Here is a 25,093-nt window from a genome sequence, read left to right on the forward strand (position 1 = left end):
CCTGGCTTTTTATCCTGTAGGGAGAATTAGTTCATTTTGCAATCCTGTCAAACCAGCTTCTCTAGAGAGCGATCCACCGAAACTACAGAGCCTTGATGCCTTCTGGCATTTGTTGAACTTCATCAATTCTATTCATATCAGACAGAGATTCACATTATACAAGTGCACTAAGGGAGGTACAACACTAAAGTACACCATGGGAAGTCAAAATATGCAGGTGCAACACAGGAAAAGACATCAACAACACACACATTGAGAACATTACAAAGAGGATCAGAAAGCAAGCGCTGCCAATGTTGATGTAAGAAGAAAGCAGCCACATGCAGCAGTAAGACTACACTAATTAGCAGTTAGAGGCTTTTGAGTGTCGAGATCCAAGGCACTGTGGTAAGAATTTGAAAGCAAATTAGAACTATCCCTCAGCTGGAATTATTGCATCACTTGTTTTCTGCATACAACCCCTCAGAAGGATGCTACTCTGATTCAACATGTAAAAATAATCAGTGCCATCTCCCCTTTCCAACAGTCCTGATGGGCCTGCTGTTCCATTTCACATGCTACTGCAGAACTCATATCCCATAGTCATTAAGTACAATGGGGCTGCATCACAACATCATACTCTGCAGTGTGTCACCCACCCCTTCAAACACAAGGGGCTCAGCCCACACAATACATTACTGCTGTTTAATACTTACAAAGAGAGACAGAAGGAAGGCAGGAGAGCCCATGGGGACGCTGTCCTGTGAAAGGACAAACAGAAGCACTTATTAGAACCCTAAGATATGATTAAGTATACGCATCAGCTACACCAACGCCCACGTAACTATACTGTACACGAGCAGCATTATCATATACATATTCAAATACTGTCCGGGATCACAAGTGCAAAAGGTACCGACATGAGTAACATTATCATGTATACATACAGAAAATGTCCAGGATACATATGCAAAAGTTACAGACATGAGCAATTTGTGCAATTAGAGATAGTGTACATGAAAACACGTAGAGTTGCACAGCCACAACTTACGCCAACATGTGCAATAAGTACTGGGAAATATTTGCAAATGTATGGCCAAGAGCAGGGTGTATGGGCAAGAGCATGATGTGTGGGCAACAGCATGATGTGAGGGCAGACATATTGTAGAGCATGAGTACTTGCAAACATTTTCACCTGGGTCCTAAAGTTTACTCTGTGATGTGACCGAAGGACGCATAGATGCCATCAGAGTGGCAGTTCGGTGTTGGAGGGAGGGGAGGGGGGTGGGGGGGGGGGGGGGGGGGGTGGTCGGAGGGCTGTCTATGAGGTTGGTTTAGGGAAAACGAAGCGTATACATCTAGTGGCTGAATTACACAATGTGAAACCAGAAGACCTAGGTTTAATTCCAGCTTCCAAAAATTAACCAAACTGTGTGATCTTATTCAATTTGATTGACCTCGAAATACTGAGTTAAGGATGTGTACTGTACAAAACCTTTTCCTGTGCTTGATTTAATAAACAATAGTGTGGTTCATGTATAATAGGAACCCAGAATACCCAAATAATGCACATAACTGATATGACTCTTAGTTCACTACTGGTATTGTTGTTAGGGTGGGGGAGCGGGAACGAAAAATGTATGTTTCTACATTCATTTTTAAAAACCATCTCTTTAAAAAAAAAATACTTTTCACTGTACTGATATAATCTGATGTACTAAGGTTAAACAGTTCTGCATGTTAAAGAAATACACTTTTCCTATGGTCAAACGGTTCTGCATGTTAATGAAATACACTCTCTTGAATTTTGAAGAGACTTTAATCAAATTTTTATACTTTTGCTGCAAGATGTCTTTAAAATTGGTATTCCTAAAGCTAAGGGGTGCAGGAAACCCTATGTATTTACTTTTTTTTAACTACAATTAACAATTGAATAAATGCTTGCCTGTTTATTTAACTTCTTTTTAATGTTAGTGCTGAGTCAAGTAAACAACGGCCCAGTTCTGCTGTTGTTGACCAGGGGGCGGCATGTACAGTTCAGGAGAGCTGCATGCAGCCCCGGGCCGCACTTTGAGCATCACTGCTGTACATGGAAAGGCTAACACAGACACAGCCATGAGCAACACCACCATATGCAGACAGATGCAGCCCAGGGATACGTACACAGGTACAACATGAACAAAACCTTGTTTACAGAGATAGTTTACTAGTGCCTGTCCACATAAGTTCAGACATGCGCAACACTATGGTGAAAGGAGAGGTACTGTACCAAGGCACATGTACAGGTATAAAATACTCTAACATGTGTAAACAGGTATTCTAGATGAGAATGTCCACAGGCAGAGGCATAACCAACATCTTTAGGAGGAGTTACTGTAGCACAAGTTACTTACCTTCGGTAACGATATATCTGTAAGAAACAGTAGTTAGTGTTAGATTCCTTACCTTAGAATACCCCCAGGCGTCAGACTGAATCTGGAAAGTTTTGCGTAGCAGTACCCCTGCGCGTCGGTAGGTGTCGTCTGCGGCTCTGCGTCCGTCGTCGGCGTCGGGATGACGTCGTCGGAGTACTTAGACGCCGCCCTCGCGCGCTGACGTCAGTTCTTATACACAGGTTTTCCGGGCCAGAAAGGCAGAGCCATGATAAAAACCGACACTGGTGCCATGAAATTAGGGCCCACAAAGGGAAGAACCTTATCCCTAGAGATCGGTTCGTAGAACGGGGAGGATGGGTGGGGCGGTAAGGAATCTAACACTAACTACTGTTTCTTACAGATATATCGTTACCAAAGGTAAGTAACTTGTGCATCTGAAAGAAACAGGTTAGTGTTCGATTCCTTACCTTAGAATAGATATCCCAGCAATACCAACCCCGGTGGTGGGTCTGCGAACCAAGATCACACCAGAAAGTCCTGGAGAATGGAACGGCCGAAAGAGCCATCTCTCCAGACTTGGCTGTCCAGGCAGTAGTGTCTAGCGAACGTGTGCAGTGAGGCCCACATAGCTGCCTGACAGATGTCCTACAAGAGGACTCCCCGACCTAGGGCAGTAGTAGCCACCGTGGCCCGAGTGGAATGGGCCCTCAGCCCAACAGGAGGCTCCTTTTTAGCCACAGAGTAGCATACCTTGATGCACAACATGAATCACCGAGAGATGGTCCGTTTGTACACCGCCCGTCCATTCTTAGCGCCCACGTAACCAACAAAGAAATAGTCGTCCACCCGGAACTGGCGTGTGCGGTCCAGATAGAATGAGAGCGCACGTTCTGGGTCCAGAAGGTGGAGCCTCTCTTCCTCTTTCGAGGGATGCGGAGGCGGAAAGAAGGTGGGCAAGGTGATGGACTGCCCGATGTGGAAGGCTGTGACTACCTTGGGCAGGAAAGAGGGACGCGTTCTCAAGACAAATTTGTCCGGATGTACAGAAAGGAAAGGAGGTTTGGAAGAAAGAACCTGGAGCTCACTCACTTTCCTGGCAGAAGACGAAGAGGGCAATTGTGAAGTGGCTCGAAAGGAGCGCACATCAAATAAGGAAGAACAAGGTTCAAGTACCACTGAGGCATCACGAAAGAAACAGGAGGAAACATGTGAGTGATGCCCTTCAAGAATCTATTTACAACAGGGGACTTGAAAAGAGAAGGCTGATCAGGGAGCCTTAAAAAAGCTGAAATGGCAGAGAGGTAGCCCTAGATAGTGCCCAGAGCAGACCCCTGCTGGGCAAGAGAAAGAAGACAGAGGAGAACCTCTGAAAGGGGGGGAAGAAAGAGGATCCACAGCCTTTGCTGTGCACCATGCCACAAATTTGCTCCACCTGTAGGCGTATACCGATTTTGTGGAGGGACGCCTGGCTACCAGAATCACATCACAGACCTCAGGAGGCAAGTCAAACGGCCTCAACTGTCGGCGCTCAATCTCCACGCATGGAGGTGGAGACTGGACAGGTTCGGGTGGAGGACCGTCCCCATCCGCTGCGACAGAAGGTCCTCCTGAAGAGGCAGACGAATCGGGGGATCGACTGACATGTTGAGTAGCTCGGGATACCAGTATCTTCGTGCCCAGCTCGGAGCCACAAGGATGACTTGGGCCCGGTCGCGCCTGATCTTCTTCAGCACTCTGGCCAGAAGTGGTATAGGCGAAAAGGCATACAATAGACCGCAGCTCCACTCGCGACAAAAAGCGTCTCCGAGCGAGTGCCGCCGTGGAAATTCCATCGCGCAGAACTGATGGCATTGTTCTTCGGTAGGGAATAGATCTAACCAAGGCTCTCCGCATCGCTGAAAGAGACCTTGCGCCACGTCCGAGTTCAGACGCCATTCGTGATCCATCATGCACCTGCGCCTGAGTTCGTCCGCCCTGGCGTTCAGGGAACCTGCCAGGTGTTGAACCACCAGGGTGACGCCCTGGTGTTCCAGCGATTGCCAGGGGCCCAGAGCCTCCTGACAAAGGGTCCTCGACCCCACCCCGCCCTGTTTGTTGCAGTACCACATGGCGGTGGTGTTATCCGTGAACACCTGCACTACACTTCCCCGGAGAGAGGGAAGGAATGCCTTCAGTGCAAGTCGGATCGCCCACAGCTCCAGAAGGTTGATATGGAGCCGGGACTCCGCTGGTAACCAGAGGCCTTTGCTCTCCGCCTCTCCTATGTGGCCCCCCAGCCCAGGAGGGATGCATCCGTCACTACTACGTGCTCCGGTTGGGGTAGGGAGAGGGATCTGCCGTTGACCCAATCGCGGTCCGTGAGCCACCACTGCAACTGTCTCGCAGTGCCCTCCGAGATCAGGACGTAGTCGGACAGGTTGCCCTGATGCTGGGCCCACTAAAACTTCAGGTCCCACTGCAGAGCCCGGATCCGCCTCCTGGCGTAATGCACCAGAAGGATGCAGGAGGCCATCAGCCCCAGAAGTCGCAGCATCAACCTGACCGAGACTCGGGATAAAGGCTGAAATATCGGAATCAGAGCCTGAATATCCCGAACCCGCTGTTCGGGAGGATAAACCCGAAACTGCGCCGAGTCCAGAACCTCTACGATGAAGAGGAGCTTCTGAGAGGGACACAGGTGTGACTTTGGCACATTGATGGAGAACCCCAGCAGGTGCAAGAAGTCGGCCGTAGTCTGGAGGTGGCTGACGACTGTCTGGGGCGAGCCCACCTTCAACAACCAGTCGTCGAGATAGGGGAAGACTGACACCTCTAATCTGCGCAGATGGGCTGCGACCACCGCCATCACTTTCGTGAACACCCGAGGGGCGCTGGTAAGGCCGAAGGGGAGGACAGTAAACTGAAAGTGCTCGCGGCCTACCGTGAACCGCAGGTAACGCCGGTGGGCCGGCAGGAAGGGGATGTGGAAATATGCGTCCTGCAAGTCCAACGCTACCATCCAGTCATCTGGGTCCAGGGCAGCTAAGACCTGAGCCAAAGTCGGCATCTTGAACTTCTCCTTCCTGAGGAAGCCGTTGATGTTCCGCAGGTCCGAGATAGGGCGTAGGCCCCCTTTGCCCTTCTTGGGAACCAGAAAGTAGTGGGAGTAACAACCACACTCTACTTCTGGCCCAGGAACGTGCTCGATGGCCCCCTTGGCCAAGAGGGCCGTAACCTCCTCTTGCAGAAGTTGCAAGTGATCCCCCGACACGCGGTGGTACTGCGGTGGCATGGCTGGAGGGGTCGCCTCGAAGGGGAGGGAGTAGCCCCTTCGGAAGATTTGCAGCACCCACCTGTCCGATGTGATGGAGCGCCAGTGGAGGAGGTGATGGCGAACCCTGCCCCCCACTGGCGTCGAATGGGCCTGAAAGCTCGGACTAGGAAGGCTTGAAGGCGGATGCTGCGGGTGTGTATGTGGACTGGCCTCGCAGCTGTCCCCTGGCAAGGCGGTTACCACATCTGCCGCCGCGCTGGATGTTAGTCTGCGGCCCGTGGCTGGCAGGACGTGAATGGGCGCCCCTTCCTTGGACACGAAAGGAGCGAAAGGCAGAAGTTTGCTGGCGCTGGCCCGACAGGCCCAAGGACTTGGCCGTAGCCCTGGAGTCCTTGAAACGCTCAAGCGCACTGTCTGCCTTGTCGCCAAAGAGGTGACGGCTATCAAACGGCATGTCCATGAGGGAATTCTGGACATCAGCCTAAAAGTTGGCGGACCTCTGCCAGGCGTGGCGGCGAACCGCCACCTTCACGGAAATCGCCCTGCCCAGGGAGTCCATGGTATCCAGCCCACATCGGATAGAATACCATGCTGCATCTCGCCCTTCCGCAAGGGCTTGAGCGAGTTTGACCCGGGCCGCTTCTGGGCAACCTGGCAGCATTTCTGCGACCGTGTCCCACAGAGAGTGGATATAACGGCCCAAAAGGCAAGCGTGTTGACTGACCGCTATCCCAAACTGAGTGAGGAGAACAGTTTCTTACCGAACTGCTCATACCTTTTGGATTCCCAATCAGGTGGAGCAGTCGGGAATGCAGTCTGGGAGTTAGAGGCCTGGATAACCAGGCTCTCTGGGGTGGGGTCGGTGGACAGGAAGCTAGGGTCGCCCGGGGCCGGGCGGTGGCGCCTGGCCACGTTCCGATCTACAGGGGGACCTGTAGCGGGCCTGGACCAAGTGCCCAACAGAACGTCAGTAAGGGCCTCAATAAACGGCAGTAGAGGCTCCGAAGAACTTGACTGAGGTTCAAGGACCTCGGTGAGGAGGTTAGTCCTCACGGCCGCGATGGGGAGCTCAAGAGCCAAGGCCCTCGTCAGCACCACGCTGTAAGCTGCCCCCTCCTCCGGAGCCACGGTAGGAGGGGAGACAAAACCAGTGTCTGAAGAAGTGTCCAAACCACTGGCCTCCCCTAGATCCACTGTCCAGTCCTGAAACGACTGGCACTTTCGTGCCAGAGGGTCCTCAGACCCCTCCCAGTCCACCTCGCCTCCCATCCCCTGATAGTCGGGTTCAAAGGATGGGGCCGGATCATAGAAGAATTGCTCTTCTCTCGGCGTCAAATGCGGCATCGAGCGACGCCGGATCCGGAACGAGGAAGGGACCAGGGACGACGTCATCCTGGGACGGCGTCGGGGGCGACACCCCGGGGGTCGGCGCCGGCGGAGGGGTCGTAAGGTTGACCAGCGGTGACCCGGATCCGCTGGGGCCCTGCGGCGTCGGGACCGGAGCACCCGGCCAGCTTGGGCTCCCAGACGGGGCCGCGGGGCCCGAAGGCGCCACAGCGGGACCCGACGGAGGAGAGAGCAACCTCATGGCCATGAGGAAGGCATTGATTTCCTCCGGCGTCACGTTCAGCCCAGGGACCGGCGGGTATGGAGCTGGCAGCAGTGCCGGCGGCACCAGCGGAGCCGCGTGGGTGGCGTCGCCCGAAATCCAGGCCGCATAGCGCGAACATTGGGTGGAGTCGGAAGAGCGATTTCATCTCTTCGGCTTCTTGTGCCTCTTACCTGAGGACTTGAAGCCCGACGAATGGTGTCGACTCGCCGAGCTTCGATGACTGTGGCCCCGCGACCGGTCCTTCGACCTGGACCGTCAACAGCGCGGGCCGACTGCCGGAGCTCGAGGCGCTTACGGGACCGCTCCCGCCTAGCCTTCGACGTCAAGGCCCGGCAGTCGAGGCACGACTTGTCGTCATTGTCGGCCCCAAGGCAATATAGGCACCGGCGTTTGGGGTCGGTAACCGACATCATTCGGTTGCAATCGGCACAGGGCTTGAACCCGGGCATCCCTACCGGCACCGATAGTCTTTACGACTCGAACCAGGATCAAAAAGATCGAAAAAGTTAGTCAAAAAGTGACTAAGGAGTACTGCTTTTTCTGGATCTGCGCTTGCTGGCGCAGAATAAAGAAGAACTGACGTCACCGCGCGAGGGCGGCGTCTAAGTACTCCGACGATGTCATCCTGGCGCCAACTACGGACGCAGAGCTGCAGATGAAGCCTACCGATGCGCAGGGGTACTGCTACGCAAAACTTTCCAGATCCAGTCTGACGCCTGGGGATATTCTAAGGTAACACTAACCTGTTTCTTTCAGATCACACTAACAAAGAGGAACGCAAGACATCTGAAAATACACACACTGGTCAATAAATGAGACACACGACTCAATAAGGAGATCCACACCAATTTACAAAAATAACAAGTATCTTCATATATGTTTAGGCACAAGAAGCAATTTGTCCAGGTAAAATACATTTTTAAACAGGAATTATTTCCAGTTCAAAAAGTCGAAAGTGCAATTTTAAGTCAATGCAGCATTCAGGTACAGTACAGCGACTTACGGGACAAATCTCCAAGAGTTAAGGTGAGTGGTTGGCAAGGTCAAGGCAGCACCAGCAGAACACCACCAGCGGCACAAGGGCGGCTGGGTGCAGAGGTGCAAAACAGCGTCGGTGCCCAATGTTACTCTATGGGGATCGGTCTTCATGTAAAGAGGCTGTAGGCTCGGACTGGGAGGACAGTCGGGCTGAATCAACAGGGAGGACTCAGGGCTTTAGCTGCTCAGGGACGTAAGGACACCTTTGGTCCTCTTCTCCACAGTCCAAGGGTGACGGGCGCAGAGGTGTCTTTAGGCGTCAGGTTTTCCTTACCGGGAGTAGTCGCGGTAGAGGGGGCCTGCATGCAGAGGCTGCAGGCGACATTGGAGAGTTCACTGGTGTTGAAACCACGGTGAACTCGGTCTCTGGAGGGCTGGGGGGCCACATTGACACTGTTGGCCCTCTTCAACTCGAGCTTGGAGTGATGGGTGCAATGGTGTATTCCGGCATCGGGTCTCTGCGGTCACAAAGTCCTCACAGGAGTCTTTGGGTGTTGCAGGGAAGCAGGTCTCCTACTTCTCAGGCGGTCTTAGTTCCTGGGTGAATTGTTGGCAGGTTTCCCGGGCGTTGAAGACACAGCAGCTGCAGGAAAGTCGACATTTGGCGAAGTCAGCAGGTAGGCCGGCAAGGTTGGCGCCAGGTCAGTTGCCGGGTCTTCAGTTCTTGCAGGAAGCGACTCTTTAAGTTCTTCTCCTTTTTTCTGGTCGTTAGGATCTGGTTTCCTGGTGCCAAGGGTTCCCCTAAATACTGAATTTAGGGGTGTTAGGGGAGTGCAGGGTGGTAGCCAATGTACAGACCCTTGGGGTCACTACGCCCCCTACATGACGACTGTAGGAGAGTAGGGTCTGCAATCCTATGATCACCCCAGATTTTTGCTTTTTGCTTCACTGGTTTACGACTTTCCCTGGCTGTGGGCCTGCTAATCAGACCCACAGCCTAGCTGTTCTCTCTCTAAATTGACAAACATGTACCTTAGGTGCATTTACCAATTGGTACTGGGACACCTTATCAGTCCCTGTACAGTATACCTTAGGTATCCAGGGCATAGGTGTACCCAGGGCCTACCAGGGGCTGCAGCATGTATTATGCCACCCCTGGCTGGCCATCCAAATCTGACACAACTGGCTGCACGACAGCTGGGGCAAGGTGGTGTAATCACCCTTTGCTTTAGATATAGTATTCCTATATCTAACCCTAAAATGGACACATGTATTCCTATCAGTCACTCCTATGGCAGGCCTTATCAATCGTGAAGGCAGAGTGCTTGGAATTATGTGAGATGGTGCTCTGGCATGAGCTGAGCCCGTTTGCAGCTTGCGGAACCAAGTCCTGATAGCTGTTCCATGATAACGCGTACCATATACTCTTAAGTGCCTTATAATCCTCGCGGTTATGTGCCAACTTTGGTATCGCTTTATCAAAACATGTTGAGTAAGGTGTCATACGAATTGGAATACTAACCCCTCGCCAATTCTGGCGACGGGCTTAGCATTCCACCCTTCTAGAGGGACACGACATGTAGGTAACTGTGAACACCGGTTAAAGCTTAACACAGCCTCAGCTCCACAAAATGGATGCTGCCACCACAGACACAAGTCTGACCTCCTGCTGCTGGGAGTCCTTCCAGCCAGGAGAGCTTGGACAAAGGGTTTCCTGTCAGGGGCGGTGCTAGCACCATCCCAGACAGAGTTTTGTGTATCCCAGGTAGGCAGGGCTGAGAGGAAGGTGACTGCAAGTGGCACCCCGGTGCTCACTGTGCATATGCCGGCTTGAACCAGTTCCAGGGGCACACCAGCCCCTGAGCTGGGGAAAGTCTGGACAAAGGAGAGGGGTGTAACCACCCCCCTCCTGGTCCCACTCATGGGCAGGACATAGTCGCGTGCCAGCCCCTTTTCTTAGGATAAAAGGTAGGAGCAGGCCCCCTTCCCAAATTAGATAATTCTGAATCTTGACTACTTTCCACGAAAAAACTCTTGAACATTTCTGAAGACTCTCCCTTGTGGCTAAGGAGTAGCCTCCCTGCATCAGCGGGCACCATCTAAGCGCTTGCGGTTTGCTGTAAGTCCATCCTCCGGATCAAGACTGCCCAGATCGACGAGACCCGGATTCCCTGGCATCTCTGACCTCTACCTGCATCATCAGCCCAGCTGAGATTCGTGGGTGTGACGAGACCTGAAGGGACCGGCCATCTTCAGGACTGCACGACGCTTATCCAGCACGACCGCCGAGGGATCCTCGAGTGAGTGCTTTGGGGTTTGAGAAGCCCTAACCCTGAGCAGCTCCAGCACCGAAGTCCAGCCCCCCAGCATCCACGACATCTGCGTGGGGCCCTTCTGCTCTTTGCTGCTCACCGCGTTGTCCGGTCACTTGCCTGCTGGCTAGTGGCCCTCCTGACGACAAACCACGACGATTACACCGCTGGTCTGGTTGCTCCAGACTGGCTCTTGCTCCCTTCCAAGAGAGGAGCACCCCGGACCCTCCTGGCCCACTCCAGACGCCATCTTGAGTCCACCGCGTGGGCTTGCCTTTGCCAAGGTTTGTTGCCCCAATCCTGGGTCCAGCATCGCCGACAGCAGACACCTTCGTGGGACAGCTCGCACCTCCATCCTGGTCGCTGACAACGCCTCCTGGTCCGAGAGACTGCAGAGCCCAGCGTCGCCCACTCACCTGGTCGAGGTGACTTCATCCGGTGCCATCCTGGTGCCCATCTGATCACTGGCTAGTGATTAAGAACCGAGTCCCCTCTGCTTTCAGGTCGTCTCCATCACCGATCCAGGCTTGGATCACATCGAACTTCATCACTGGTCGCCTGCCAGCAACTTCTTCTTTCAGGCTCCATAGACTTCAACAAGGATTCCCGACGTCTTTTGAACCCTATGCAGCCCAGCCCCTGGGCTAGGTAACCTGAGCATTTCGGTGCTCCAACGTAGGTTCACTATCCAAGTGTCCAGATCCTTTGTCGTTTTCAGTCTATCTAGTCGGATTCGTCCGATAACTGTAACTTTACGAATACTAGTATCCATAGACTTTGTCCCGCATCCCGCGTGAGAGTGCACACTCTGCACCCGATCTCCCTAGGCCTCCTGCTCCTAACCTTAGGGTTCAGTAGTGTAGTCCTAGCGATCCTGAAGCCTCTGGATCTTGTTACTTACCTGCTAGTATTTCGCATTCCACTTTTGTAGTATATGGTTTTTCGTGCCCCTCGGGCATTTGTGTAAATTGTGCAACTTAAAGTATTTTCGTAAGAGTTTTGTTGTGTGCTTAGCTCCCTGACTCAAAGAGTATAGGGTAGACTTGATATAAATAAATATCCTTTTATTTCATAACAACTTGTGTGGTGTCCTTTCACTTGGTGTTCAAGGGGTATATGTGATGGTATAACAGCTGGCTTAACATGCCCTATAGAGTTTAGCCTAAAGACTGCTCTTGTCCATGCTACTAGGATAGCTGGTCTATAAGGTTGACTTACAACCAATCATTAATAAGGGTCGTTTGGAATGATACAAAGTGATCACTAGAATAGTGAGCACTATATATCAGGCCAACTTCTCACAACGACTTCTTGTGGGAAGTGGGCGTGACCCTGTCCCAGAGTTCCTAAGTGTGCCAACACAAAGATGGTCACGTCTGAAAAGTCGTATCCACATCAGGTCACTTCTGAAAAGTCGTATCCACATCAGGTTGGGCCACCTTAGGGGTGGTACTAGCCTGGGGGGTGGGCACGCCAATCTGATCAGTAATTTCCAGCATGGTCAGGTGCCAAAAGGCTCTGGACAAAGGGGGGTCAGCCTCCTCTCTTGTGAGGGGAGCCTGTGAGAAAGTGGCTCTATATATACTGGACCAGAATAAGGTACAGTGTGTATAGAGTCCACAAACCCCAGAGGTATAACAGAGGTTAAAGCCAGCTGTGACCTTACTCTCTAAAGTAGTAGCTTGGTCGAGCAGTAAGGCAGTACCAGAGGACAGTGTAAAGCATTTGTTGTGCCCACTCAGTTAGCAAAAGGTTTCACACACTCAAAGACTGAACTCCAGGCCAATTGTTTTTATATCAAAGATATAGTTGTGTTATTTCTAGAACCAACAGAAATATACAGTTCTCAATATGAGGGGTCTCAGGTGAGTACTTTGCAGAAATGCAATAAGCTTGGTAAACACAATAGGTACAGGGGTTGTAGTAGGCAACACAATTCTACACACAATTTAGCAATGAGCACAATGGGTTTTCCTGTATAAACACAGTTGATTACTTTGTAGATTACTTTGGTAATTCCAGGACTGGCTCCTAGGTTCAGTCCTGGGGTCTAAGCTGGAAACAGTTTAGCAAAAACGTTTTAGGTATTGCAATGATTTTTCAGGAATAAAAAGCTATTTTAAAAGTTCACACTTTGAAACTTTTCAACAGAAATCTGGCAATGTTATCCAATGGGAGAAAATTCAGATTGCAGGTAAAGTACGACCTCGTTACTTTTGTAATCCAGTACTGGGCTCTTGGGGCCAGCACTGGGGTCTCAACTTAAAACAGGTAAGTAATTATGTTTCAGTATTTCGTATGATTTTTAAAGAACATTTCTAGGTTTCAAAAGTAGACACTTAAAAGAAATGTTATAGAAAAGCAGACAATGGGTTCCTATGGAGAAAATATAAGTTACTAGTAAACCCGCTAGGGATTACTTTTGCGTTTCAGCACTGGGCTACAAGGTACAGTACTGGCTCCTCTCCTGATTACAGGTGAGTATTTTGGAATTCGGAATTCGGATGATTTTATATGAATATTTCAAGTTTTCAAAAGTAGGCAGTTAGAAGATTTTTTGAGTCAAACCAGTCAATGTTATTCAATGGCAGGTAAGTGAGTTACCGGTTTTCTGCTGAGTACTCGACTGGTGAAGTTGTGGTTCTGGGAATAGACTCAAGAGTCTCCCAGGGTCAGGTAGGTACAGTTGGTTCACCCTCAGCGGCGCAGGGGCGGCCGGGTGCAGAGGTAGTTAGGCCCAATGTTTTCCAATGGGGGACGATGGGCCTTCGGTAGGTGACTGCTGGCAGCAGGCCACGCGACTGTGGGAGCAGGGCTCCTGGTCACTTGCTCAGGGCAAAGGAGGAAGCAGTATAGGACAAAGGTGGCACAGCCAGCGGTACTCGGGAGGCTGGGTGCAGGGTGCTTTTGAGCCGCCAGGCGCTCAATGTTATCCAATGGAAAAGGTACAAAGGGAACAAAGGCTGCAGGCTCGGGGCGAGACTCTCCAGGGGCGATCAGCACGTCGAGAGGTAAGTTGTGATCTTGGAGCACAGGTAGGTACCCCAAAGGGAGGCACAGGGGGCTGTATGGCGCCGGGAGCAGGGGTGTCTTTGGGTGTCGGAAAAGCTTACCCTCAGCTGGTCGCGGTTGGGGGGGCCCTGGTTCTGAATCTGCAGGCATCGTCTGGTTCGTCGAGGAGGGTCTTTGGGCACTGGACTTCGGGTCCCAGTCGCCAGGGGGATGTCCCCGTGGTCTTGGATAACTCGGGCAGGGCCGGGCCGGGCTCGGCGGGTGCAGAGTGGACTGGTCCAGAGCTTCCTGGCTGGCACCAGGGGGGTTGTTGCAGCCTCTGCTGATGGGAGTCCCAGTCTTTAAGAGGGTCAAGGCAGGCAGGTCCTCTTGGTGTCCCAAGTTTGCTGTCCGCAGAAGTCGCCGGGATTTAGGCAGGAGCAGGTTCCAGGATCGACAGGCCAGTAGGGCTGGGGCCAAGTCAGTTATTGTCGTCCTGTTCTTAGCAGCTGCACGGCGTGTCTTCTTCTTATTAATCTTCTTTCTTATTTTGGTATCTGGATCTGAGGTAGGAAGGTTCAGGGAGACCCTAAATACTGAATTTAGGAGCGTTACAGGTAGGGTAAGGGCAGGGACCAATTGGACCCTATCCTGGGGTGGGTACACCCCCTAGCCTGCTCCTCTGCTGTGGGAGGGGGGCAGGAGCCTAGCTGGGATTGGGCAGGGCTCCCTATCTTCAAGATGGCTGGAGCCCGGGGTCGTGCTTCACCTCGTCTTCCCCACCTGAAGGGTGGGGTTGGCACAGGCTGGCACACCCCCCTTCCTTACATAGTTTTTCCCACCAGTCTTCCCGCCAGAGTGGGGGTCAGAACTGGTGGGGGCCAGTTGCTGGGTACAGCAAATGGTCTGGAGAAGCTCACAGAGCCGGCATGCCTTTGAAGCTTCCCCTGCCCATCCTAGGGGAGGAGACCTAGCACCTCACCCAGGATGTGCATTGTTGCCAGCCCAGGAGAGCGGGGGGGCTCTCCACCCAGGGGTCCAGCAACATGTCCGCTGTGTGAGCCACTCAGCCCAAACGTGGATTGTAGGTTAGATTTTCAGAGGGCATCTCTAAGATGACCTCTGGTGTATTTTACATTAAATCCCACACTGGCATCAGTGTGGGTTTAATGTGCTGAGAAGTTTTGTACCAAACTTGTCAGTCTTCAGTGTAGACATTATAGTGCTATGGAGTTCGTAATGACAACCTCCCAGCACCATATACTCTTAATGGCATCACTGCACTTACAGTGCCCAGGAATGGCCCTGGGTACGGTAGGGGCACAGGGCTCATGCACCTGTGCCCACACCTCTGGCATAGGGCACCCAGCTAGAGGGGTGACTGAAGTATGCCAGGGCAGTGGGTTCTGTGGGCATGGCACACAGGGCTGTATACCATGTCGACTCTTTGTTTAGCTCTGTACCTAGACACTCAGCCTGCAAAGGCAGTGTGTGGGTGTCAGGGTACAGGGCCTGAGGGTGGCACAATAAGTGCTGCAGTCCTCAGGGGTCTTTTCTGGTCACCATGCCCTGGGTACCGTTTACTAGGGGCTGACAGGTGCCAGAGATGCCAATTGGGTTTTAGTTTCAACACAGCTTTTAGGGAAGGAATACAGGCCCTGTGTACCTGGTTTGCAGGGACCCAGGGCACACTCAGTCAAAGCACATCAGCAGTTCAGAAAAAAGTAGGGGCATACCAGTGCAAGAAAGATGGTACTTTCTCACAGAGCCACATTCAGATTTCAATGGTGGGAGCTTCTTTGAAGCTTGCAGGCCTAGAAGTGCTACTCAGTAGGTCATCCAGAAGGAGGGGTTGTAAGGGTTGAACTTGGCCCCATCTGCAAGGTGGCGCAAGTATACAACGGATTGCTGCCCTTTCTGGCACTTGCTTGTCTTGATAGTGAGGCTTGTACTTCTCAGAGCCTCAAGGACCTTGCCATGGTGGATAAGGTGATCCTGCCAGGTGGAACTATAGAGAGCAATATCGTCAAGATAAGCTGCACTAAAAGATTCCAGCGCAGCAAGGACTTTCTTCACCAGCCTTTGGAAGGTGGCAGGGGCATTCTTTAGTCCAAAGGGTATAACAGTAAACTGATAATGCTCATCTGGAGTCGATAATGCTTATTTTTCTTTTGCACCATGGGTCAGACCAATCTGCCAGTACCCTGTTATCAAATAAAAAGTACTGAGATACTTAGCTGCCCCTAACCTGTCAATTAATTTTTCACCCCAAGGAATTGGGTGTGCATCTATCTTGCTTACAGCTTTGAGGCCCCTATAGTCCACACAAAAATATGATCTTACTTACCCTGTAGGCATCTGTTCTTGGCATGTAGAACTGTAGATTCACATGCTTTGTATACTCCGGCCATCTAGTGTTGGGTCCGGATGTTTGCAAGTTGTTTTGCTTCGAAGAAGTATTTTTCAGTCACAAGGTAAGGTGACGCCTCCTTTCAGTGATATTGCGCATGGGCATCGACTCCATTGTTAGATTGTTTTCCCGCAAGAGGGTGAGAATGGAGTAAGTATGTGTAGTACAGAGATGTCCATGCGTATGTAGTGTGAAAAATAAGCCTTAAAAAAAGAGAGACGACCCCACAAGTTCCAGGGAACAGGGTACCAAAGACTTCAAGTCAAAAAGAATCCCTGGAATAGAGAATTCACTCACTCACTCTAGATATTCTAATTCTCATTCATATTCACTGGTCAAAAACTAGTTAATAACGTTCACAGACTTTTTTATAAAAACATATTTGCATTTATTAATAAAACACAATTCATTACATAATAAATTGAGAAACTCGTTGTAGAGACAGTATGATAAAAACAATAATAAAAAAGCAATTCATCAGAATTTAAACTTATATATAACAAACGAAGCACAGGTACAACATATCCTATCTATTTTAAAATTTCAAATCAAGCACATGACATTTAGACTTGGAAACAAACCCCAACAAAAGAAAGCACATATATCGTTGTTACTGATTGCAAGATTCAAAAAAGCCCTTGTTGTATGTTTTACCACATCTCTACTACACCCATTGGCCTAATGACAGAGATTTCCTGGGCTTGAATTCTAATGCGTAAGAAAAAGCGTCGACGCGTTTCGGTGTCTTTGCCTTTAGATAATGGCACACCTTCCTCAGGACAGTTTTGAAGTGGTTGGAGTTAATCTCATGTGTCCTTTCCTTCCACAATGAGGTATTCTTGTATAGAAGATGGCGTGGAGACCTTATGGGTTCCTGGATACGGTCGGTCAATGACCGAAGCCGACATCGGAAGCAAACGTACCCGTGGGAGAAGTATCGAATTCCCCAGGCAAAGACCGGACATATCCACGTCCCAGCCTCTTACTCTTATCCAGAAGTGGGTGAGCAAAGAAAAAAAGAAGAGAATACCACGGGTAAACGGCATCCCCCCACGGTGGCAGGAGTTCACCGCCTCCGTATTGTATCTTCAGAACGGCTCCACATATCCTCATGAAAAGCGGCCGCATAGAAAACTCTAGGGTCCCATCATTTTAAACAGACCATAAGGATCATCCATCCACAGTACAAGGCACCCAATTCAGTACAAGAACCACAAACAAAGACCGCAGATATCACAACGGTCGAGCCCAAGTATCCAGGAACCCATAAGGTCTCCACGCCATCTTCTATACAAGAATACCTCATTGTGGAAGGAAAGGACACATGAGGTTCACTCCAACCACTTCAAAACTGTCCTGAGGAAGGTGTGCCATTATCTAAAGGCAAAGACACCGAAACGCGTCGACGCTTTTTCTTACGCATTAGAATTCAAGCCCAGGAAATCTCTGTCATTAGGCCAATGGGTGTAGTAGAGATGTGGTAAAACATACAACAAGGGCTTTTTTGAATCTTGCAATCAGTAACAACGATATATGTGCTTTCTTTTGTTGGGGTTTGTTTCCAAGTCTAAATGTCATGTGCTTGATTTGAAATTTTAAAATAGATAGGATATGTTGTACCTGTGCTTCGTTTGTTATATATAAGTTTAAATTCTGATGAATCGCTTTTTTATTATTGTTTTTATCATACTGTCTCTACAACGAGTTTCTCAATTTATTATGTAATGAATTGTGTTTTATTAATAAATGCAAATATGTTTTTATAAAAAAGTCTGTGAACGTTATTAACTAGTTTTTGACCAGTGAATATGAATGAGAATTAGAATATCTAGAGTGAGTGAGTGAATTCTCTATTCCAGGGATTCTTTTTGACTTGAAGTGTGAAAAATAAGAACTGCAACAACCACAGGTTTCCGGAAAGGAGAAAGGGCGCATGTGAATCTACAGCTCTACATGCCAAGATCAGATGCTTCCATGGTAAGAAACATAATATGTTTGAGGCATGGGTGCTGTAGATACGCATGCTTTGCATTGACAGTATAGCAGTACTCTCTGAAAACAGTAGCTACCCAGTAGATGTTGCACTTGTTTGAAAAAAAGTATTTTTAGCACTGCTTGTTCTACATTAGCTTGTTGACGTGCTAATACATCCACACAATAATGTTTGGTAAATGTGTGTGGTGTAGACCATGTAGCTGCCTTACATATGTCAGCTAAGGGAATATTACCTACAAAGACCATAGACGCTCCTGTTTTGAGCATAGAATGCGCTCTAGGAGGCATAGTTCTTTTAGGTTTAATATACCAAGTTGAATACATTTAACAATCCACCTAGAAATACCGGATTTAAAAATAGGATTTCCTTTACGAGGTGGAGCAAATGCAACAAAGTTTTGTTTTGTTTTACGGAAACCTTTTGTTCTATCAATATAGTATAATAGTGTTATTTTGACATCAAGTGTGTGTGCAGAGCCTTTCTGCTACTGAATCTGGTTGAAGGAAGAACACAGGTAGCTCAAGTGATTGGTTGATATGAAAAGCAGAAACTACTTTTGGAAGGAATTTTGGGTTTGTACGAAGAACCACTATCTTTGTGAAGCTGGAAGAAAGGTTCTTCTAAGTTAATGCCTGCAGCTCACCAAAACATCTAAATGAAGTGATAAAAATTAGAGAGGCAACCTTCCATGAAAGAAATTGTAATGCACAATTGTGTAAAGGCTCAAAAGGTGGACCCATAAGCCTTGTGAGTACAATATTAAGGTTCCAGTCAGGTGCAGGTAGTACCCTGGGTGATATTATTTTTTTAAGTCCTTCCATAAAAGCTTTAATAACTGGAACTTTGAACAAGGATAAATGTTGTCTATTTTGTAGATATGCTGCTACTGTCGCAAGGTGTATTCAAATGTATGTGTAGGCTAAGCCAACTCGCTGTAGATACAAAAGATAAAAAATAATATTTGGTACAGATGCATCTAGCGGATCAATTTTGTTATTATTACAATATATGACAAACCTTTCCTACTATACTGTACAATATGCTCTAGTGGTAGGTTTCCTTAATTCTTTAAGAATTGTTAAACATTCTGGTGTTAGATTTAGGTATCCGAACTCTAGGACTTCAGGAGCCAGATCGCTAGGTTGAGCTCCTTGGGGTTTGGATGTCTGATTTATCCATGGTTCTATGTGAGAAGGTTGGAAGTGAGGTGCAGTTTTTGGTGTGGAACTACTGACAGTTCTAGTAGTGTGGTGAACCACGGTTAACAAGCCCACGTGGGAGCCACTAGAATCAGTGTGAGTGATGTCTGCCTGAGTTTCCGAACGAGAAATGGAAGGAGAGGCGGAAAAGCGTAAGCAAATATCCCTGACCAGTTCATCTATAAGGCATTGCCTTTGGATAGATGATGTGGGAATCTGGAGGCGAAGTCTGGGCATTTTGAGTGCTCTGCTGTTGCAAGGAGATCTATTTGTGGAACCCCCCATTTGTGGAAGTATAGGAGGAAGACTTGGGTGGAGTTCCCACTTGTGGACTTGTTGCCGCATCCTGCGGAGAAAGTCGGCGTCACCAGGTCACGGGATCTCCTGTATTATCCCCCGTGATCTTTTCTCCGTATCCTCTGCAGGACTGGTGTGGGCCCTTTAAGGAAAGCTGGGACTTCCCTGAAACCACGCCTCCCTCCATGACGTCTGATCTGGTGGGCCTATCGGTTGCGACTTCACAACATGAAAGGCGGAACACGGAAGCAACCATCGTCGAGTTCGGGAGAGAAGGACGCCGGCCGGAGGAGAAGACAGGACGTCGACCAGAGGAGGAGACCGAAGACGACCCCGAAGGACTTCCAGCCTGTGAGGACCAGAAGAAGATGGGCCAAGAAGACGAGGTTACGCCCAGCATCCCAGGAGCACCGAAGGAGAAGCCAGGAGGCCAACAACACTACGCTTCGCCCAGCCACGCTCAGGAAGAAGCGTGGCTAAGCAAGGTACGGGGCCAAATACGAGCTCTTTTCTCTTCTAGAGGTGGGGCAGGGTAACGAGGAACCAGGAGGGGTCCGTGAGCACGCTGTTCCGTTCCTTGGGCACTTCCACTCCACCAACCCTGGGTATCGCGTTGTTTTAGAAGGGACAAAATTGGTGTCGACCTTTCCCCCTCACACGTCGTTCTCCTCACTCCCTTTCCCTTCCGTCAAATTGACTTGTGAAAACAGTGACCTAATAGCCACTCTCCTTTCTTTTGTTTTCGGGGCTGAGACGGTGACGAGGAACCTCTCCGGACGAGCCCAACCCGAGCAGAGGTACCGAGACGTGTATCCTCAAGTTCGGGACTTTTACTTTAAGAACAATTACTTGTTGGACAGTTACTCTGAGTGCACGAATAAAAAAACTGCCTTATCTCGATATCGGCTCCTTCCCTCCTTGTTAACCCTAAGGTTACAAGTGGCGAGCCAGACAGGAGACTTCTGTATGATAAAAGATGGAGGCCCTATTAGAACAAATGAGGGAAGGTCAAGCCAAACTGTAATGGGCTGTGGGACAGTCTACTGAACAGGCCGACCAGGACAGGGCAACCTTCGCAGCTGCAATGCAGCAACAAGCGGACAATGTAGTGAAATTAGCGGAAGGACAGAATCAGCTCATCGCTATCCTGGGGCAATCTCGTGCTGCCACTCCCCCAGGTGCTGTTGTTCCCCTTCAGAAGTATGGGGCTGGAGAGGATCCTGTTTCCTTTTTTCTCAATTTTGAAAGAGCAGCTAGAGCCAGCGCTTGGCCGGGGGAACAATGGCCTTTTTAACTGGCACCTCTTTTATCAGGGGAAGCCCAAGCGGCGTACCAATTAGCTAATAAGGATGGGACTCCCACATACGGACACGTGAAACAGTTTGTTCTTGACAGACTCGGAGTCGATGACGAGAGCCATAGACTGAGGTTTCGACAAGAGAGAGGGCTCCCGACCGATGCACCAAAAACGTTATTCTATAAATTGAAAGAGGCGGCTGACCGCTGGTTGAAACCACTGTATTCCAACATGGAGGATAGTATGAGTAAAATCTATTTAGAGCAGTTTTTAGAGGCCCTACCTTATGAAACCCAGCGTTGGCTTAGACAGCATGCATGGCTAACACTAGAACAAGCTATAGAGATGGCAAACTCATATGCTAGGGCTCAATCCCGTCCTAACCCCCGTGAAAATGAAAGACCCACCAAAGCCCCGACTCCAATAAAAAACGGAAAAAAGCCTCCTCCTCCAAGAGTGGTGTCTGAACAGATGAAATCACGGCCCAGTAGACCTGAACCACCAGTTATGACTGGACCCCAATGCTATGAGCTTGGAGAGTGGGGGCATATTGCCAGGTATTGTAGAAAACAGAAAGAAAAGGGAGAAGAAGAGCCCATGGAAGTGGGATACTTGCCTCCCGCCATCATGTTTGCCCAGGAAACTGGTCCTACATTTTATGTAAGTGTACTGCTCAACCAACAGAAAGTACGAGCATTATTAGATTCAGGCTGCCGTTATTCAGTAGTGAAGAAAAACCTGATCCCTGCCTCGAATGTTTTGTCAGATCGCACAGTCAGTATTAAATGTGTACATGGAGATGTTAAGACCTATCCCCTAGCCGGTGTAACCATTACCACTGAACAAGGCACCCAAGTGTACTGTGAGTTAGGGGTACTACCAGAATTGCCTGAACCACTCATTATAGGAACTGATAATAGGTGCTTTTCCACTCTCATGGCCGAAACACTACATAAAATAGTACAACAGGAGCAAACAACTTGTTAGTCTCTGAGCCTTGGGCGACTGACTTCCACTTCAGAACCGCCCAGCTAAATGACGCTTCCCTTGCTCAGGCTTGGCAGAACGCCCTAAACAATAAAAACAAGGGACAATTTATATATCCATGTTTTGTAGAAAGAAAAGGACTTCTGTACAGATTAGGGAGCGAAAAGGCAACCCCCCAACTGATAGTCCCTACTGACTTTCGAGAGCATGTCATGTTCTATGCCCATGCACATCTCTTGGCGGGGCATTCAGGTGCTGAGAAAACCACAGACTCCATTGTTAACCATTTCTTTTGGCCTGGGGTATATGCACAAGTAAAGCGGTATTGCCAGGAGTGCCCAATTTGTCAAAAACGTAACCCTTACGTCCCACCAAAAGTCCCTTTAGTCCCCCTTCCTATCATAGGGAAGCCCTTCGATCGGCTTGGGGTTGACTTAGTTGGTCCTCTGCCTAAATCCACTCGAGGATACCAATACGTAATGGTGGTTGTTGATTACGCTACTCGTTATCCGGAAGCATTTCCCCTACGGGCAGCAACGTCCACAGCCATTGCACAAAAACTAGTGGAGTTGTTTGCTAGAATGGGGTTCCCCCGAGAATTGATAACGGACCAGGGTACTCCATTTGTTTCCCGAATGATGAAGCAGGTCTGTTCTATTTTACATATCAAACACCTCCGCACCTCGGTTTATCAACCAAAAAACGACGGAATGGATTGGATTGGATTAGGGCTACTAAAGGTCACCCTAAAAAAAATTGTTAACGGGAGACGGGAAACACTGGGACCAGTTGCTTCCTTTAGCCATGTTTGAGTTGCGTAGCCAGGTTCAGATCAGCCTAGGCTCTTCACCCTTTGAGCTATTGTTCGGAAGAAAACCCCAAACCCTGCTAGAAATAACCAGGGACAGCTGGGAAAGAGAAGGGGCACAGGACGCTCAGGAACTGTTGGACTATACACAACAGCTTAAAACCAGATTACATAAGTTGCGTACTCTTTCATATGAGACGCTTGAGGAGGCCCAAACCAAACAGAAAACCTTCTATGATAAAGGGAAAAAGTGGACAGAGTTGTCTGTCGGTGACTGGGCCCTGGTCCTTTAACCGACCTCCACCCATAAACTCTGTAAGGAATGGCAAGGTCCCTTTCCTATAATCAGGAAAATAGGAAAAACAACGTACGCTTTGAAACTTTCTCCCACAAAAACTCAAATCTACCATATCAACATCCTAAAGAAATGGCTGGGTCCCCCGCCCCTTCTCCTCAGTCTGTCTCTACTCTCACTCCAGTGACACATACCATTGACCAAACAGTAATGAACACTGATCTTACAAAACAACAAAAGAACAAAGTAGTAGACGTGCTTCTCAAACATCAAACAATCTTTTCGGATCAACCAGGTAGAACCACCTTAGCGGTGCACTCTATAGCAACCCCTGTTGGTGTAACAGTAAAACAAAAACCTTATCGGGTTCCAGAAGCACGACGTAAGGTATTGAAAATGGAAGTGGAAAAGATGCTAGAAACAGGTATTATTATACCGTCTAAAAGTAGCTGGTCCTCCCCTGTGGTCCTAGTGCCCAAACCGGACGGAAGTACTAGGTTTTGCATAGACTTCCGCGACATCAACAAAGTCTCTAAACAAGATGAGTACTCCTTGCCAAGGGTGGATGAACTGATTGAGCACCTGGGGGAGGCTCAATACATAACGACCATTGACCTCACAAAGGGGTATTGGCAAGTACCCCTTCATCCCCAAGACCAGGAGAAGACTGCATTCTCAACACCCGAGGGCCTTTTTCATTTTACCGTCCTTCCCTTTGGTCTGCATGGCGCGCCAGCGACATTTCAACGCCTTATGGATACTGTTTTAGCCCCCTTCACCAAGTTTGCAGCCGCCTATCTGGACGACATTGTCGTCCATAGCCCAACATGGGATGCTCACATTCTCCACCTCGAACAAATCCTAACGGCGTTGGAAAAAGCTGGGCTACACATTAATGGGAAAAAGTTACGCATTGCATTCACCCAGGTCAAATATTTGGGGTATGTCCTAGGAGAGGGACGTCTGTTTCCTCAGCAAGAGAAAGTACGAGCCATACAGTCCCAAAACTTCCCCTCCACGAGAAGGGATCTTAGGGCTTTCCTGGGATTAGTGGGATATTATCGTCGCTTTATAACCCATTTTGCTACGATATCTGCACCCCTAACTGACCTATTGAAAAAAACTGCTTCTTCCACTCACTTAAAGAGTCCCTCCCCTCAAGCTTGTAAGGCCCCTTTCAATCCCTCAAGGACATACTGTCCTCCGCCCCGGTATTGATTACCTCAGACTTTGATAAACCTTTCTTTTTGCAGACTGATGCTTCAGGGGTGGGGTTAGGGGCAGTTTTGTCTCAACTAGACGAGGAAGGTAGAGAAAGGCCCATCCTATACATAAGTAGGAAGTTGTTCTCAAGGGAGACGGCTTATCCGACGATAGAAAAGGAATGCCTAGCAGTCAAATGGAGTGTTGACAAGCTCCGGTATTACCTAGAAGGTTGTCATTTTACTCTTTTCACTGACCACGCTCCACTGACCTGGCTACAACGGAACAAAGGGCGGAATGATGGTATTCTGCGTTGGTTTCTCTTGCTCCAACCCTATGACTTTGAAGTCCGCCATAGGAAGGGTAGTCATCAGACGAACGCTGACTTCTTGTCCAGATATCCACTTTCCCCCAAACGGGAAAAGCTAGGGGGGGAGATTTGTCACCAGGTCACGGGATCTCCTGTATTATCCCCCGTGACCTTTTCTCTGTATCCTCTGCAGGACTGGAGTGGGCACTTTAAGGAAAGCCGGGACTTCCCTGAAACCACGGCTCCCTCCGTGACGTCTGATCTGGTGCGCCTATCGGTTGCGACTTCACAACATGAAAGGCGGAACACGGAAGCAACCATCGTCGAGTTCGGGAGAGAAGGACGCTGTAGGAAGGTGGCTACCTGACTATGGTTACCCCAGATTTTTTTTGCCTTGTGTTTAGCTGGTTATCGACTTAGTTAGCCTGGTTCCCTGCTAATCAGGGCCCCAGGCTATCTGCTCTCTCTGTAAAATGGATTCCATGTACCCTAGGTGCATAACTAGATTGGCTTGGGTCACCTTATCAGCCCCTGTACAGAGCACTATAGGTTCCATGGGCATAGGTGCATCCAAGGCCTACCAGGGGCTGCAGCATATCTTTTGCCACCCCTGGCTGGCTACCTAAAATTGACACAACTGGCTGATCACTCAGCTGGGGCAACTGGGTGTATTCACCCCTTGCTTAGATATAGTATACCTATATCTAAACCTATATCTGGACACATATAAACCTGTGAGCCACTCCTATGGAAGGCCTTATCAATCCTGGAGGCAGAGTGCGTGGTTTAAT

The 25,093-nt window shown here is 49.4% G+C and overlaps 1 protein-coding gene across 7 annotated transcripts in view; it reads right to left on the minus strand.

Moving 5' to 3' along the window:
- Positions 1 to 659: 659 nt before the first annotated feature.
- BRD8 (bromodomain containing 8) overlaps positions 660 to 25,093 on the minus strand; it is a 483,292-nt gene continuing 458,858 nt past the window's right edge. For all 7 annotated transcript variants that reach the window (XM_086931819.1, XM_086931816.1, XM_086931815.1 and 4 more), the window contains one exon: positions 660 to 740. In XM_086931819.1, coding sequence (XP_086787945.1) covers positions 675 to 740 — 66 coding nt within the window. In that variant the 3' untranslated portion in view covers positions 660 to 674. The remainder of the gene's footprint in view (positions 741 to 25,093) is intronic.

The sequence above is a fragment of the Lissotriton vulgaris genome, chromosome 7 (genome assembly GCF_964263255.1).
Source record: "Lissotriton vulgaris chromosome 7, aLisVul1.2, whole genome shotgun sequence".
Classification (NCBI taxonomy): domain Eukaryota; kingdom Metazoa; phylum Chordata; class Amphibia; order Caudata; family Salamandridae; genus Lissotriton; species Lissotriton vulgaris.